The sequence below is a fragment of the Kogia breviceps genome, chromosome 2, assembly GCF_026419965.1.
Source record: "Kogia breviceps isolate mKogBre1 chromosome 2, mKogBre1 haplotype 1, whole genome shotgun sequence".
NCBI classification, from domain to species: domain Eukaryota; kingdom Metazoa; phylum Chordata; class Mammalia; order Artiodactyla; family Physeteridae; genus Kogia; species Kogia breviceps.
This window is the reverse complement of record NC_081311.1, coordinates 105,683,280-105,701,247: the sequence shown is the minus strand read 5'-3', so window position 1 is coordinate 105,701,247 and position 17,968 is coordinate 105,683,280. Positions and strand designations below refer to the sequence as shown.

Genomic DNA, 17,968 nt, shown 5'->3' with positions numbered 1-17,968 from the left:
GTCCCCCTCTTCCCACAGATCACTCATCCACAGTAATATGTTCCCTTATCACAGGCGATGCCACCTCAGACTGGTTGAGTGGCTTCCTCTTGGTACCAGTGTCTGGTAGCCCACACTCCCCATGGCCCCTTGCACAGAGCCCTTCCCAGTAGGACTTAGTCGGGTGCCCTTCTGTGGGGTCCACACCTGCACCAAGAGAAACCAGCATCCATTCCTTTGAGAAATTCTAGGAGCTCCGGGAGATGCCAAAGCAGGCCCTGCTCACGATTCCTCCTTCAGGGCATCCCGTTGACCCCAGTCTCCACCCATGAGGCATTGCAGGGCTTGGGTCTGGCACTGATCTGTGTGCCTCAGAAATTCCCGGGAGTGCACGTGAAGCTCTGCAAGTGGTCCCTTAGAGGCCCTTCTTACCTGGTTAGGTAGCAGAGGGGAACAGCCCACAGCTCCCCCAGGATGGCCTCCCTCCTTCCCTCTTGGGGCGTGGGACGTGGGCTGGCTGCTCACTTTGGGGGGCACTTGGTACCCATGTTTGATTGCTGGCCTCTGGGGTCTTGGTATAAGGGGCGAAGCAAGCCCATAGGCACACCGTCCCACCTTCCACGGGTGTCTTGCTGCTCTGCCGAGGTGGTGCCCAGCCCCAGTGCTCCACAGGCCTTCCCTGGAGACACACAGGACACTCCTGCACAGCAGCCAGGTCGCCTTTGCCATCAGACAGCATCTGATTGCGGGGCACGGGCCAGAGCCCATCAGAATATCATCTCCACTTTGTCGGGAGTAGATGAGTCTCTCAGGTCAAGTCCGTTCCATCCACAAGTCACTGACCCTGTGGAGGTTCTATAGCAAATGCAGCTTCCGATTTGCCAGGCAACCTCTTGGTTTTCTAACCTTCCATAGTGACAGCTCTCTCTTTGTCATGGGACAGTCTGTTTCTGTGATTACTGCCCAGACAGACTGATGAGCGGAGCTCCTGAAAGAGCCTGGTTACACATGTAGGCCGCAGTGGTCTGTTTTCAACCTTTCAGCCTGTTTTCTGAGCACAATTCGCATAGTGGGGTGGGGGGGCTTTGTGGCTTTCAGGCTGGAGCAGAGTGGGGGGTAACATTATCCCTAAGTGACTGCCTCTGCATTGGTGAGGAGACCAGCCAGCTTTACAATTTGAAGACCTCCTGCCCGTCTCAAAGCAGAAAGGAGGTCGTGTCAAAGGGCTTCTTGTTTTTACAAGCTGGGTGGCACATCCCCAAGGCCCTTTAAAAGGCATTCGTTAAGTAGCAGAAAGCTCCAGTGCTAAGGCAGGGAGATCCCGGAAACCTGAAAGTGCTGGGTACGGGGAAGCATACTAATTAACCAGCTGGTTCTGAGGGCAGGATCTGGAGGGGGGCCGTTGGGCAGTGACTTGAAGGCTCTAGCCATCCCCGGACTCATCGCTAGGTTGTCCCATTTGATGGCTCAGGGCAGTGTTAGCACTCTGTGTTTTAAACTAAGAGTATGTATTTAAACAGTTTTTACATACATTTCATTATTCCCATTTCTAGCTCAGCACAGATAGTCAGTGTCTAATAGAACTGGAAAGTGGTATTATCCCCTGTTTGTAGATCCATCAAGTTGCAAAAACAGGGCTGATGGCTCTTTCCACATTACTCATGTATTTAGCCTCAGAAATCTCCCAATTTCTTTCTTCAGGCCAGAGACCAAAATCTTCACCTGACCAGACAGTGGAGAATAATAAGTCAATGGCTCTTGAAGATTCTTTCCTTTTCACTCACTCTGTTCTTTTGTCCTCTGTCCCAAACACAAAGGTAGGTAGGCTTTAGAACCACTCCTTTCATAATTGAGGGCAGCCTTACATACGACTGACTATTCACCCAGTGCTCTAGATGCATTGTAATTTATACCAGGTGAGGCCCAGTCAAGAATAAGTGTCTATTTAAAATAGAGAACCAACAAGGACCTACTATATATATAGCACAGGGACCTCTGCTCAGTATTCTGTAATAACCTACATGGGAAAAGAATTTGAAAAAGAATAGATACATGTATATGTATAACTAAATCACTTTGCTGTACACCTGAAACTGACACAACATTGTAAATCAACTGTAGTCCAATATAAGATAAAATATCTTCTAAAAAAGAGTTAAGTGTGGAGCCCAATACAGCAAAAAGAAGTAGAGTCCCTGCTTTTTATTGCCCAGGCCCATAGCTGGACTGCCGGCCAGGCTGGAGATGAGAGCAAGTTTCCTCTTGTTATTATTCCCCCTGTAATTATTGAGCACCATCTTGTCTCCTAGAGAGGTAAGGATTTGGGGGGAGGAGGAGTGAGGGGTAGGTAGGTAGGCTTTAAGAATCTTAGCTTCCTGGAGTCTTCCAGAGCCCTTCGAGGCCTGAATGGGACAGAGCAAGGACCCACACACACACACCTTAACCTTGGGAGGCTACTTGAAATATAAGTGAGCCAAGGACTGCAAAGACTTGAAATTAATTCTGTAATGTAAATTGTTTCTGCTTCACTGCTGAAATTCACAGAGATTTGCATTTTAGAACTTGACTTCTAATCTTGGAATAAAAGAATTTTTCATCTTTGTTGAATGTTTGACTTCAGGAGCAGGCAGGTGAGGTAGTTTCTTGTTGTCTCTCTCTTGCTCCCTCCCTTTCTTTGACCTCCCAACTCAAGAGAGAACCTGATACTTGGTAGCTATGTTGAAAGGAAGATGAATCAACCATGAAATATATCTTTTAAGGTTTGCAACTCTCTTTTTATTTTATTTTGATTCAAATACATCCTTAGGGAAAGTCACGGACCTTAAGCTCATTTGCTGGGAGCAGGTTTTGATGTAGAAGAACTGGGCTCCTGAAACAGGGTGGGAAGGTGGGCTAGACTCCATAGGTAGGAGGAGCTGGGCCATGCCTGAGACACCTTTTCCTGTAAATGCCTTGTTGTTCGTGCGCCCTCTTAGTCTTCTTCATGCAGCCAGTGTGGGCTTACCGAGCACCTGCTCTGTGCCAGGTCTCTGCAGTCACAGAACCTACAATGTCCTGACCTTCAGAAGTTCACAGTCCCATTGCGTGGCCACACAGAGTGACAGCGCAGCCCAAAGGGGCCAAGCAGGAAGATACCAAGGGTACACAGGAGGTGGTAGCCAACCTCCCCCGGGTGAGCTCAGGAATGCCGACTTGTCAAGGATGAGGGGGAAGGAGTCCATTCAGGAGAGAAAAGGAAGGAGGAAAGAGGGCGTCTCAGGGGAAGACGTTGCGATGGCGGGCCAGACACACGCGAGAGAGCAGGAGAGGTTCGGGAATATGGAGTAGGTTGTAGGGGGACCTTAAGCAAAGGAGGAGAGGGCATGGCCGGAGGTGCAGCTGCAGAGCCTGTAGAAGCCCATGGTTGTGAAGATCCTCGTGTGTGCAGTTGGGGAAGTAGTCTCTCATTGCCATGAGGAGCCTTTGGAAACTTTTATAGAGGGGAACTAAATCTTCAGTTTTGGAAACTGTGGCACTAGGGACGGTGGATTGAAGGACTGAGATCCTAGAAATAGTGTCTTAGCCCAGAGCTTCTAGAAAGGGGGCCTGAGACAAAGATTGATAGATTACTACTTGTTGGGGAAGGAGGTGCAAGCCCAGGGCTGTAAGGCTGAAGGGGAGGGGCCAGGAGAAGTACCAGATGGATCCAGGCTGGCTCCGGCTTCACCAGAAGCCACACACACGCAGCAGCATGGGCGCTGGGCACTCTGGACCCCCTGGAAGGTTTGCAAGGAGGGACTGACTCTACCTTGGCATAGTCTGTAGAAGAGAGAAAAGAGGCTCCCTCCTGTTTCCTGCTTCTCTTTGGCACTGGTTCACGACACGGGGAACTGGCGTCCCATACATCTGGGATGCTGTTTGGGAATGGAGGTCCCCCCCAAACCATGCCCCTCATCCCTGGTGTAGCTTCTTCCCAGTCTGACAGCGGAGGGGAGCCTGGCTTGTGTGAGCACCAGCTGAGACAGAGAAAGAAGAGCAGGCAGTCCGGGGAATCTGAGAAGGCTCGTAAGGGGTGTGTCACCATTCAGACAAGAAGCTCCGCTCAGAGACGAGGCGGAGGCTGCAGTACAGAAAGATGTACAAGATCTTCATTCTGTAGAGTCAACAAGCCCAGCTCCAGCCTTTCGGGGAGATACATCACAGTAGCAATCAGTAAGGGCTTCCATGGCTAGTGTGGGGTGAGGCATAGCATACTCCATGGCCTTGTGGTTTCCTAAGGAAAATATATGATTCATCATTGTATATTCATTCATAAAGTCATGGAATCAACCAATTCCTATATTTGGCAGGGAAGCAGAGGAAGCTACTATAAAAATGGTTAAAAATCCATGATGCTCAAAATAAAGAATCTGATCACCAGTGTACTTCTCAGGATTCTTTCTGCTGAAATGGCAGAAGCCGAGCTTTCCTAGCTTAGGACTGGGGGACTCTCAGAACCCAGGGAAGGGCAGGCATGCCCTGGGCAGAGCTGTAACTGGAACAGTGGACCAATACCCTGCTGGGACATGCACCCTCTCACACTTGACCTTCTCTTTGTGACGACTTACTTTCTCTCTGTCTGGAGCCGACCTTCATGCAACAGGACTGATGCTGGCTTCAGCAGCCTGGTTTCCAACTCACTGCTTTGGCTCTGGAGAGGGATTGGCTCTTCACACCCATTCAGCCCTTCCTGGGAAGGACGCCCACTGGCTTAGCGCTTACCAGGTGCTCTCCATTGACCAACTAACTCTGTGCAGGGTAGCAGGATTATTATTTTTTAAATGGGATGCCACAAGGTGCCCTGTGGTTGAGGGGAAAGAGGGTCCAGGAGAAGGGATGTGCATATCTGCCATGAGGAGCAAGGGTGTTGATGGGGAGAAAAGTACATAATGTCCACTGCAACCCAGAGCTCAGAACGCTACCATTCGCCAAAGAGCCTTCCTGTACCCCTGACTCACCAGCTGGAAAAGAAAAGGAAGGCTACAGATTGTGCGGTTCTGCCTTCTACCTCTACCCCTGCTAAGGACTCAAGCGAGTGTTGCTTTAGATTGAATTGTTTTCCTAAAGCTCTTGATTCAAGCTCTGAATATCTTATGACCAGTTCTACAAACAGCTGCCGCCAGCTACACACTGAAAGCCCTGTTCCTTGGCCCCAGCATGTTCTCTCCTTTTCCTTAGCATCTTCCCATCCCCTGCCTCCTGATGAGTTTGGGTAGATTTAAATGAATTTAGGTAGATTGAAATTTTAATCAGTTTGATTGGTTGTATTTAATGGGAATTTAAATTGAAGTGAAGACCGAGAGCATTGAGGGGCTGCAGGCTGCGAGCTGGGACCTTTTGGAGGCACATCTCACCCCCAAGACAGGGGTGGTGGCATGCTGCGGTGTGGTGACTCCCTGCAAGCCCTCTTGGACTGTGTCTCAACAAATTTGTAGGTGATGGGGTTTATGGTGGAGATGATTTTCTCTGACCTTGGTCTCTTAAGTCAGAGGAGGAAAGCTTTCTGGAGAGTGATATTGATCCAGTTCTTGGATCAGTGGGACCCCCAGTTCTGGGGTGTCACCTTGACCGTGGGCCTGGATGTCCAAAATCAAGAGGGGAGGGGTCCTGGTTGCACACACACCCCTCCCACTGGGGGCCTTCGCGTGGGTGGGGAAAGGCAGACCAGGACCATGATTAATTTACAAAACTGCAGCGCCGCCTTTTTTTTTTTTTTCCTTAATTTTTATTTTATTTTGGAGTATAGTTGATTCACAATGTTGTGATAGTTTCAGGTGTACAGCAAAGTGATTCAGCTATACATATACATGTATCTATTCTTTTTCGGATTCTTTTCCCATATAGGTTATTATAGAATACTGAGTAGAGTTTCCTGTGCTATATAGTAGGTAACCTTGTTGGTTATCTATTTTATATATAGTAGTGTGTATATGTTAATCCCAATCTCCTAATTTGTCCTTATTTCTTAAACACAAAGATAGCATTTTCCATTGAGGAGAGACGGAGATCCTCTGAACCTCTTTTTGGCAAAAACTAGGTCCTCCAGTGAGATGGCAGTGGTGCAGGCTTTGGTGTCGAACCGACTGGTTTCTGTTCTTTCTTGATTGCATGTATTTTAATTTTTCTATTTCAATTGTGAAATATATCAAATATGCTCACCACCCAGATGTACAGATGTTGATATTGTCCAATAGTTTTCTTAAGAGAAAAATGATATAGTTCAAATATCTTGAAAGCTCCATCCGCCTCCCCAAACCCTCCCTTGCCTCCTCAGTGATCAATAGCTGGAAATTGTATCTATCATCCCCATGCATATTTTTGTAGTTAACTCCAAATGGCCATATGTAAAACTATTGTTGATATGCATAACATTGACTACTACTGCTTTGCATGGTTAAAAAATGGCATCGGGGCTTCGCTGGTGGTGCAGTGGTTGAGAGTCCGCCTGCCGATGCAGGGGACACGGGTTCGTGCCCCAGTCCGGGAAGATCCCACACGCCGCGGAGTGGCTGGGCCCGTGAGCCATGGCCGCTGAGCCTGCGCGTCCGGAGCCTGTGCTCTGCAATGGGAGAGGCCACAACAGTGAGAGGCCCGCGTACCGCAAAAAAAAAAAAAAAAAAAAAAAAAAAAAAAAAATATATATATATATATATATATATATATATATATATATATTTATATATATATATATATGGCATCGAGCCATACAGATTCCGTCCCAGCACGGCTGCTCACTTGTAGAAACCATGGACTAGTTGCATCACCTTTTTGAGCTGCAGGCAGATTGTTAAGATGCGCATTGTGTTCACCCTGGCACAGTCCAGGTGAGCGAGGATCAAAGCCTGGAGAGGAGGAGACAATTTGATATTGCAGAGGCAGAATCAGCAGGGCTTTGTGACTAATTTGATGTGTGGAATGCCAAGTGTGATGCTGGTACCTGGCTAGGAGACGAATGCCAATCATTGATATCGGGCGCCTGGGGGTAGGGTTTCTGGTCTGGGAAAGTAAGGCACTGAATGACCTGTTAAGGTGTGGAAGTGTCCGTGGCAACCCAGGAGGGGAGGTTCAGGAGGCAGTTGGATTTTGGGAAATTCAGGCAGTGGTTTGGAGCTGGCGATGCCTCTTTGGGTTCCCTTCGCATCGGCTGAGCATTCACTTGGGGAAGGAAGGGGGTGGCTCCTCCCCGGAGTCACCCTGGGGAATCACCCTGGCCAGATTTCTTCAGAATTCTGACAAGTGACAACAAGAGAGCAGAGGTGGAATCACTTCATTGTCATGTCATCTTGAAAGGTTAGGGTTATGCCTGAAACATTTCTTTATCCCTCTAATAACCTGTTGTGATTTCCTCCTTCATGAAGTTACAGAAATCCTCTATGAAGGGAATTTCTGCTTTCAGACTTTACCATGCCTTCTTGTTAATAAGTTCATAGACTTTATCAGCCTTGGCCTATGCTTCTTTCTCTTTGCCTGAACTTGCCTCCTTGTTAAACTTCAAGGAGCTCCCGCCTTTTCTGGGAGGGATGGTAGGACATGTGTCTTCCCAGGCATTCGGTGTGGGAATCCTAACCTCGAGTTTGTCTGCAGTGAGTATTCGTCTCCAGGTTAGGACCTGGGTGATCATTCACTGTTCTCCTTTGTCGCTCACTGCGGGCCTGGTTCAGGGGCTGTTGGTCCATCCTGACTAGTTAGCAGCTGGTTTTTCACAGGGAAATGTCTCTATTTGCTTTATTAAAGAAAAGATGCCTGCCTCCACCCCCGTCCCTGCCAAAAGCCCTGCATGACATCCTGACACCCTCCCTTTAGATGGGAGGGATCCACCCAGAGTAACCCAGACTAAAGAGTTGGGGAGGAGGGGGAGGAAGTTTGGGCAGCTGCTATTATACTAAGGATCCAGACAGACTCTGGGCCGATGGGGTGGGACCCAGAAGCACCTCTGGGCCCTGCTTTTCTCTCTTCTGTCTCTCTGCTTTCTTTTCTCACTCTCTCGTCTCTTCCTCTCCCTTCGTCCTCCTCCTCTTACCTTTCTTTCCATCCCCTCTTCTAACTCTCTCCTCCCCCTCCCTGCCCCCTCATCAGTCTGTCTCCCCCTCCCCCATCTTTCTCTCTCCCTCCTCCTTCTCCCTCCACCTCCTCTCTCCCCCTCCTCTCTCCCCCTCCCCTCCTCTCCCCTCCCCCTCCTCTCTCCCCCTCCCCTCCTCTCCCCTCCCCTCCTCTTCCCCCTCCCCTCCTCTTCCCCCTCCCCTCCTCTCTCCCCCTCCTCTCCCACCTCCTCTCTCCCCCCTCCTCTTTCCCCCCACCTCTTCCCCCTCCCCCTTTCTCTCTCCTCCTCCCCCTTGCTCTCACCCTTTCCCTCCACCTCCCCTCTCCTTTTGCCCTGCTCCTTCCCCACCCCTGCACTCTTTCTATCACACTCACAGGGGGAATGTCTAGGTCGCAGTCACTCCAGGTCCCTCTTATTACCCATTATGCATCTTTGTCTCCCTCTCCTCCTTTCAGCTCTTACCAGGTTCTCTTCTCATCCCCACCCCCAAGACTGGCATCTGACTTCCCCAGAACTTGCATCTGGTCCGTAACTGCCCAGACTCCAACTCCGCATGGCCTTTTTGCTCCAAAACCCCAGCCGTCTGTCAGTCCTCTCTCTGTGAGCAGGGTTCTTAGCTCCTGAGAGAGAGTCTGACTAGCTCAGCTCACTGCCCCAGGCTGCCGGCCACACTGTCCAAGGCTGCCGGCCGGCCTGGGGATGGGCCCCTCAGGTCAGACACACCCTGGGCCGGCCAGGAGTGGCAGGGGGTGGGCAGGGTTTCAGAAACCCTTGCCTGCCTACCAGGGGTTGGGGTGCAGGTAGAGCCCCTGAGAAGGAGGTTTGTGGGCTCAGGAGTAATCAGGTCCCTCTAGCACAAAAACTGTGTCATAGACCCCCTCCAGTTAACTCACACCAGGAAGATGATCCTCAATTTGGCTCAAGCTGAATGGGAGTCATGGTTTATAAACTGTTCCTAGTCACCTCTGCATGAATGGAAGGGTATACATTTCTGAGGTAATGAATTTAGCATCTTCCAGCCATGCCGAACGTGGCATGAAATTAGACTTTAAGTCGGAATGTTCATTTTATTCACACAGTAGGGTGCAGGGGTGGACTTGATTGATTCCAAACAAAACAAAATCATTCAGTGCATAAAATGGAGAATGTGGACTGTACTGTTTTTCCAGTCATGAAGACTTTGGATACAGGATTTGGAACATGTATCCCCCAAAGTTGAGTCCTTTGTAATATTCTCACCTGCCAGATGTAGGCAGAGGGGTAGACCCTGAACCGGGCTCACGATGCCTGGAGCTGCCCTATCAGGTCAGAGTGAGGGCCCCGTGCCCCAGGGGTGTCGCTGCCCCTCCTCTCTTCAGAGCCAGCTTCCCCCTTATGTGCTCTGTGGCTGCTGATGCCACACCCCCATGTCCCTTGAGGTCTTAAGTCACAAAACCGGCGTTATTACACTTTCCTGGAGTGTGTGAAAACAGGCTTCACATGGGAAAAACCCATCCCACTTTTATACAACTGGAAAACATTACAGAACTTGAATCTTTCAAATGTCCAAAAAAAAAAAAAAAAAAACCCGAAAGACAACCCACAAAATCCAGCTTGTGTGACTTAGTCACACGGAAACGTGGAGAGGAAGGGAAAAGGAGCTTGCTTCCTCCATGCAGGTGGTTTTGATTTAGAAAATGTGCCTCGAAATTCAGTACCTACCAACACAGAGGAGAGGTTTTGTTTTGCTTCTAAGAAAAGTAAAACTACTCTTGAATGTTTCAGGGCTCCTCAAAGTTTCCATTTAACGTTTTTTCCACTTTTGTCTACCTGGATATTCTCATTATCTCTGCATCTGCTGAGTCAATCAGTGTATATTGTGGGAAACTCTCATCTCCCCGTGATCCGAATTAGGTGGGATCCAGTTCTGACAACACGAGTTAATCATCACTAGAAATACTGGCAAGAGCTGGGGATGTTTGTGTTCCTCGGGGACAGTTTAGCGTCTCCAGATAAATATTCCAATCCAGCTGACTGCCTTCTCTGAGCGTTCCTTCCCCAAACTTACTCCCCCATAAGGAGGACAAGCCAAAAGCAAAGTGCTGGGTCCCCGGTAATTTACAAGGCTAGGACAATACTTCAAAACAATTGGTCTTGAGCCATCATTGGTATTCAGTAGTATGTCGCTATAGGATATGTTTCTTCTTGCAGAATTGTACAGTATCCATGTGACTGTTTTTACCCTCAAAATCCAGTCAGATTACTTTTGAAAGAAGTTTTAGGAACAAAAAGTTTTAGTTTTGCCAAATTCATGCAATCTTGATGTTAAGAGCTCCTGCTCTTAAGAGCTGCCTGCTATGAGGCAGGTTTTTATGAGAACGAAAAGAGAAATACCTTCTCCTTGTGTCCCCTCTTTAGAATAAGAAGCTCTACTTGGACATCATTCACACATACATGGAAGTGCATGCGACTGTTTACGCCTCCAGCACAAAGAACATTCCCAGTTACGTGAAAAACCACGGGATCCTCAGTGGACGGGACTTGCAGTTTCTTCTCCGAGAAACCAAGGTAAGTTTTTTGTAGTTTTGTAAAAATGCGTCAGTATTGTTGTGCGGAGGTTTGTTTCTCTTGCCATTGCAAATGAGATCAGAGTCTTCAGTGCTTTCTTTTCAGTGGTACTGTTGATCTTCAGGTCATTGCTGGGCAGTGGTTTTCTAGCCTAGGTGTAGCTTAAAAGTTAGCAAATTGTGAAAGGAGGTTGCTACCATTTAAAACTTATTTACTGAGGACCTGCTTTGTGCCAAGAAGCATCAAGTGAGGGGCTGGGGACATGGTGGCAACCAGGAAAAGTAGGGTATCAGACGTTCTCAGAGAGCAGCAGCTTTCCCAGCAAGCCTGGGGCACTTAACTCCTCCACCTCTCCAATCACCCCTGTTCAAGGAACCCATCCCCCAACTAGCTTTTCATCATACCTGCCTGTTCAAAACGTTTGTACTGGACACTGGAGAAGTTCAGACAAGGGAAGAGTGTTTGGGGGCTCAGGGAGCAAGGAAGGCATCGTGAGAGCTGTGAGAGATGAAGGACGCGGCTGTGGACGCACCTGGCATTTGGCACAGACGGCAGTGAGTCAGGTGGTGGAGGTGGAGAAGACACACCCAGGAGAGTCAAGAGACCAAGCCAGCGAGTCTGTGTGTCGGGAAATAGTGGAAGATAAAATCTGATAAGGGGCTGAGGGTCTGAATGTCACAGATGTAGAATTCAGGCCACGTGGTGTGGGTAGGTGGGTAGGAATAACTGATGGACGGTCATTTCAGTAGCATGATGAGCGTGGTGTTTTCACATCCTGGGGGTGTCCACCCAGTGGTCTCTGTCCTTTCTATAATTCTGACGTGGACGCACCCGGTGAGGTTAGCGGACCTGCAAATAGATCAGTGTTAGGCCTTGAAGCGTTGGCTGGCACATTGATGTATTCCTCATGTTTATTAATAAGCTCTTTTTAAAAAAAGTTAAACGTATGTATCTTAAAAATCTTTCCGTATGAGAAATAGCTGGGCTAAAGGATATATACATTTTTAGTTTTAAAGGTTATAGCCAAAATGGCTCTGTAGATACTATACAATCTATCAGTCAGTGCTTGTTACCTTTCTCTCTTTATGAGTGAGGTAGAGCACCTTTTCACATGTTTATGGCATAGATTCCTGATTCCTGCCTCTAAATGCTACACGTTCTTTAGGTAAAATACTGCAATCCATTAAAAGGGTTACGGTATTGAACACAATAACATCACAGGTATTAGACAAATATATCAGACTTCAGTAAATTATTTAGATAAGTAAAGAGGATTGCAATACATATCATGAAAATTCATGTTTATTAATAAGCTCTTATTTGTGAATTTTACAAGTATGTCTCTAGCAGCTCCTATGTGCCAGGCATCATGCAAGGGACCCAGGAGCAAAGACAACAAGCACGATCCCTGCCCTGCATTATCAATAGTGAATTGTTCAGCTCTGGTCCTGACTTCATTTTCATTGTCAAGGTAGAGGGGAGAGGCTGAGCGGATGAGCTTCTGTGGCATCATAGCATTTCTGATCAGTGTGTGTGATACTTCAGTGTGGGAAAGCATATTCATATATGCTGTCCTGTTTACTTCTCACCACACCCTTCAGAGGTAGGCAGGGCAGGTGTTACTGTTAACTTTATTCTAAACAGGAGGAAATAGACTAGAGAGTTGGGCTTGTCCATTGTCACTGAGGTCACCCTGGAGGTAACCCTGACTCGTGATTTTTTTATTGCAAGTGAAAGCTCTGCTAGGCCCTTGATGTACCAGCCTCATGAATAAACATACACACTTAAGAACGTTCAGTGGATACTCACAAGCCCAAAGAATCTGCATCTCCTTTCTGCCTCAGTTTCTCCATAGGTAAATGCATTTGATCATTTCTACCTCCCAAGTCATGTGTGTGATGCCATGAACAAATTCACTTGATAAATTTCTCTCCTTGGCCAAAGATCTGGTTTGTTTCATTAAGATTTTATTTCTTTACAAGGTCATCTGCAGTCTGATGACGGTGGCCATCACCAGTGCTCCCCCGTTTGCACTGTTTGCTTTCTGTTCACCTTCTGTCTTAGGGGAGGACATTTTAGAATCATTAGAAAGTCCGGGCTCTTTCGCCGCAATGCTGTTTTTGCTTCATTTTACTTTTCCCCACATCAGATTGTGGGAGAAGCTCAAGCTCCTTTAAAATTACAGTTGGCAGCGCTGCTTCTCTGTCATCACTGTCCCACACGCTTCTATTAACCCAGCTGTGTGAATGTCTTACTCAGCCTTACAAATCTTAAAAGAACACTTACTTACAGACTGTCCACTTACCCTGTCAGAGAATGAGAGATAGGCTGAAGCTAAGGTCCCTGATGTCTGGAGAGCAACAGAGAAGAGGCCTGGAAGGCCCAGGCCATGAGGTCAGAGATTGCCAGAGGTTACCCAAGGATTACAGCTGGAATTTTGAGTGTAAGGGTCATCTGTTTATCCTTGAAAAACTGGTACTTTCAGAGGATGTCGCTGATCCCATTTTGTATTTCCTGTTCAGAGGACTAGAATATATGAAAGGACTCCGAGTGGAATTGTGGCTAAAACCGTTGGCAAATATGATGAAAATGAGGCAGTTGTATTGCTGAGGCTACCCAGAACACAGCAGCAGCACTGAAATGAATGAATCTTGGGCTTTGGAATAATGACACTAAAGACTAGTCAGGCTTTGCCCTTATAACCCTTTCTGCCTCTAACTCCTTTCTCGGTGTCTCTGAGCAATTTAAAAGTGATTTATTCCAATCCACATTGAAAGTGCAGAACTGGGGATGCAGAGAAGCAAATGTGTGTGGAATGAATGGGATTTGCACGTTTCTCAGACTCGTTATGGGAGAGGGAAGCAAGTCGGGTGCCCCTCAAGGTCTAGAGACATATTGAAATGATTGATGCATAATCAGCTTTTGTCTTATTATTTTTCTTTATGAGCCATCTTTGAGCCTCTGCACCAAGCCCAGAAAACTGTCTCCTCAGCAGAATTATGTCCCTGCGTGCGAGGAGGGGCCCTCATGAAGGGCCCACAGAGCCTATGGAGATGGAAGGGATTCAGCGTAACCCTCAAGTCGGGGCTCAGGAGCTGGGAAGTTGTTGAATGTTGAAGACTCTTCTAATGGGCATATAAATGTGGATGAATTCATTATTTATCAAAAGACCAGAGACGAGTCATTCGGGCCAGCAAACTCCAGGAGAGCAATTTGAGCCAGCAAATAAGGACTGAACTGGGGTAGTGTGTTTTTATTTTTGGCTTCAGTCCCCATCTCTCTTAACGTGATTTCTTTCTTCTCCTTCCTAATTTTCCCCTCCCTGTGCCCAACTCCCCCAGTCTCACCAGGGGAATTTCCTTACAGATTGGGGCATTCGCATCCCACACTGGCTTGGAGGAGCATTTGGAGTGAGCCCAAACACATACCTCCCTTTCTGACAGTGAGAGTTGAGAACAAATCTGGCTGTGGGAAAGGAGAGGAAGAAGCAACTACTTCTCCTGCTGCTGCCACACACCTCTTCTGCCCACAACTCTGGCCATTTCCCCCTCCAGCCCTTGGATGGGGCATGGCGGCCCTGTTTCCCTCCCACATCAGCTCAGCAGCTTAGCTGTGGGACTCGCCTAGAAGCCCGGGCAGGGTTGGAAGATAGGCAGTATGTACTACTGTCCCTGTTCTATTCCATCCTTGGGTCTGACCTCCCGTATCAACCGTGGCTCTTCCTACAAGCTTGGATGTGGTTGCACAAGCTCTCTCGAAACCCCAGGGCCCAAGGCAGCCACCACCAGTGGACCAGAGCCTCGTGCAGCTCCATGAGAACCCAGGGGCTCTGCTTATTCTGTTGACAGGTACCTTCTCAGGGCCTGGCTTGCAGAGGCCTTCAGATAACCGTATGAAGAATGAAGGAAGGAGTCCAGAAGAAATCCACTCACCATCTGGGATCTTGGGGCCATGCCCTTAGGAGTGATTTCTTGCTTTTCTCCTGAATCATGTGCCTAGATCTCCAAGATCTCCCCAAGAAGGGACACTGTCCTTCTGATATGCCATGCTTGCCTCTCCGTGGTGTTGCCCACATCCTCAGGCCCTGTGAGAGAGAGCCCAAGAGCAAGCTTACTGCTGGAGCGACCCGTCTTCCATGTCTACTTCAGGTCCTCCAGTATTCAACCTCAGGCAGTCAAGCAAGTTTCATCCTGGTGACAGGTCCCAAAAGCCATTCCCGTTCCAACTAGATGGAAAATAATTTGCATACACTTACACATGCACACACACTCCATCCTCCGCCCTCCCCTCCCACATATGCATACAGAATGAGAAAGGTACGGACACAGGATTCATTAACCTCTCCTCACACCCAAATACACACAACCCATTCATGTTATCATGGGGCACGACCATGGGGTTTTACTGCAACAGTAACGACCGTTTCTCGAACCCTTCCCTGTGTTAAGCCCTTTTCGTGAATTCTTTCTTCATCACTAAACTCCTCTGACCTCGGTTCCATTAGAGCCCATCTTAACTGCGGTGGTGAGCCAGGCCTGTGATGCCTCCGCACCGTTAGGAGCTGACGGGTAGGCCTGGTGAGGTCTTGGTGTGAGCGTGGTAGTCCGGGACAGCTCCTCCAAGGAGGTGCACCTGAGCTGCCTTTTCGTGGCGGAACTTGCATGCTGGCACAGCTGAAGATGGTCGGCATCTACAGCTGTATATGTATCTGAATGTTCTCTTCCTCCCCATCTCCAGGGTAATATGCTTTCGCAATGCAAATTGCAATGCATTTGATTTTGTGCTGGGGCTTCCGAATGACCGAAGGGCAGGGACTTGTGATCTTGATGTTGTGGTTGGTTTTTTTGTTTTGTTTCTGGAAGGCTACTTACGTAGTGGGCATAGTCTGAGAGTCTACCCAGTGAGCTGGTCTCCAGGAAATGACCTTTGATTTAGTGGCCGAGACTGACTGACCTGGGGTGCTTAAACGTGCTTGGCAAGTATCATTGTCTCTGTCTCCTTTGCCCTTCTAGGCCTTTAGGAGACAGCCTTCAGGTAGAGTAGGTTAGGGGCTTATGGAGCCCAGGAGAGGGTGTAGCCAAACATATATGGGAGAGATTTTGGCCACTGTTTTTTCTTCCATCAGCGTTGGGTACAAAAGGGAAGACAGATGTCCAGAGAGGGGACCCTGCCGGCTACACAAAAGTATCACCTATCAGGAAAATAGATTTTCTCCATACCCAGCCTTGTATGGATTCTTTTTAAAGGTATAAAAGGGATACCTGTTATCAAAAGTGTAATGATTCCCAATCATTATGTGAAGAATAAACAAGTAAGGCTTGGCCATAACATGTGGCTCATGGGACTGGCCTTTGCTTGAGGCAGTCACTGTAAACTATGTCCTCTCTCTCTTCTGATGGATGCCCCTCCCTGTTTTGTAATCCAGCTACTTTATGAAACACAGAGAACTCATAAATACACATAAGCAGGTGCTGAACCTCTTGTAAAACCCCACAACCACAACTCCTGCACAGCAAACTCCAGCTAGATAACAAAAGGTCGTGCATGTGCTGCACTTAAAGTTGAACCTGAGTTTGAACTTGGACTAGCGTTTAGCGAACATTTACTAAGTGCCAAACCTTGGAATACATCGTTTCCATGAAATATCTCCTCGAATCCTTAGAGCAGCCCCATGAGAGAAAGCACGATTACTTTCACCACTTTACACATGAAAAGACAGGTTTAGAGAGCTTGTGTTACCTTGACTAAGGCCCATAGCTAGAGAGAATGAATTATCAGTGGACGTAAGATAATCCATAGAGAGAGGCATATAACAATTTCCCACAGTTACAGAGCTAGGAAATGATGCAGTCAGGGTGGGAAACCTGGTCAGCCTGACTCCAGAGCTTGTGCTCTTAATCACCACATTGTCCTGATCTCAGAACTACCTTTATCCACCTTTAAAGGATTCATTGTAAACTACTCCGCTTAGGGGTTTAAAACAATTTTGTTTCTCCTTTCACACAGAGTGAAAATCTGAGTGGTTTAACTAAACTCTTTGTCGACATGTAGGGACTTCCCAATCCTGGAGCTTCATCTGTTCTCTCTTCCTTAGTGTTAGTTCAAAAGTTAAGTTTTAGAGCATGTAATTTAGAGCTCTGTTTAGAAATGCTCATTGATGGAGTCAGAGCTGCGGCCATGGAGATGTCCCGTTGTCTGGAAGATCCTCATTACATTCTAGGCTTCTGGAAGCCAGATGAAGTATCAATAAAATATGCTGTGTCCTCCTGAGGAGTTAAGCCTCTGCACTTGAATGCATTCTTGCAGTGTCTGTCTTGCCCCCGTGCTAAGGAATTCCGTACGCGAGCACAATGTTGGGGGGAGTGGGGAATTAGGGGAAAAGCAGTTCAGTGTGGTTAAGGTACCAGCGTGTGGCAAGGCCGTAAGCCCTCAAAGGTTCATGGAATACCCTTTGGTGGTGATGACCTCTCTGCCTATCCTGTTGTCATTCAAACCTCAAGTGTGCTATTTGACCTTCATACATCTGCTCCATTATAATGTCACAGGTAGTGAGTACACAGGAAGCAAGAAGGAAGGTTGCTTATTGACAGAAGTGACAAAGAACTGTTATTTTGGTGTTTCCAAGTAATGCATTTCCCACGATCCTAATTAGTGTGACGAGAAGACTCATTGCCAAGAAATTGTGTGGTATTTGCTTTAGCTTCATTCTGAAATGGTGAGGCTTTGGAGAGTTAGCCCAAAGTGTTTATGTGTAGTCAGATATACGGATGCCAGCAGGGCAGAAGAGGTGGTGCAAATTGTTATTCACATATAATTAAGCCTAGGTCACATTCAAGTCCATTAAGCAGCAGCCTCAAATCCTTTTAATTAATGGGTTCAGATTGGTGGGCCTGAAGGAGCTAATTAAATTTTTTTTCCCGGGATTTTCTATTTAAATAGACAACCATTGTGCTTCCTACATTTCCTCCAAAGTTATTCTTTGTAATTTAGTGTTGTTGAAGGTATCAGCATTTCATGGCAGGCCTTGGTTTTCAGAGGTCAGAAAACACTGTGAGCCCCTGGTTAAACCCACGGAGACCCCCGTCTGTATCTTCCAGGATCTGGAAGCCCTGTGCTTTCCTGAGCCCAGCCACGGCCTGATAGAGGTCCTCTTTTCCCTGGAGAGCCGACACCTCCCCCACCTCCAAAATCTGCTGGGGGTGGCAGATCACAGAGATCAAAAGCCTCAAGGGTAGTAACCCTGGGTTCTTCATATTTAACAAAGCTGGGATGTCTTGGCACTAGTTCTTCATACCCTCACGGCAGACAGCTTCCAAGCTCCTCTGCTACCATGTTTTCCCTCACCCCTGTGTCTTCTGCTCCAGGAGAAATGGCCCAGCCAGC

The 17,968-nt window shown here is 47.7% G+C and overlaps 1 protein-coding gene across 1 annotated transcript in view; it reads left to right on the top strand.

Annotated features, from left to right (window-relative positions):
- Positions 1 to 13,224, top strand: part of LOC131750373 (alpha-1,6-mannosylglycoprotein 6-beta-N-acetylglucosaminyltransferase A-like) — a 95,400-nt gene extending 82,176 nt beyond the window's left edge. The window contains exons 6-7 of the mRNA XM_067023115.1: positions 10,436 to 10,585; positions 13,108 to 13,224. Of these exons, the coding sequence (XP_066879216.1) occupies positions 10,436 to 10,585; positions 13,108 to 13,224 (267 nt within the window). The remainder of the gene's footprint in view (positions 1 to 10,435; positions 10,586 to 13,107) is intronic.
- The last annotated feature ends 4,744 nt before the right edge of the window (positions 13,225 to 17,968 follow it).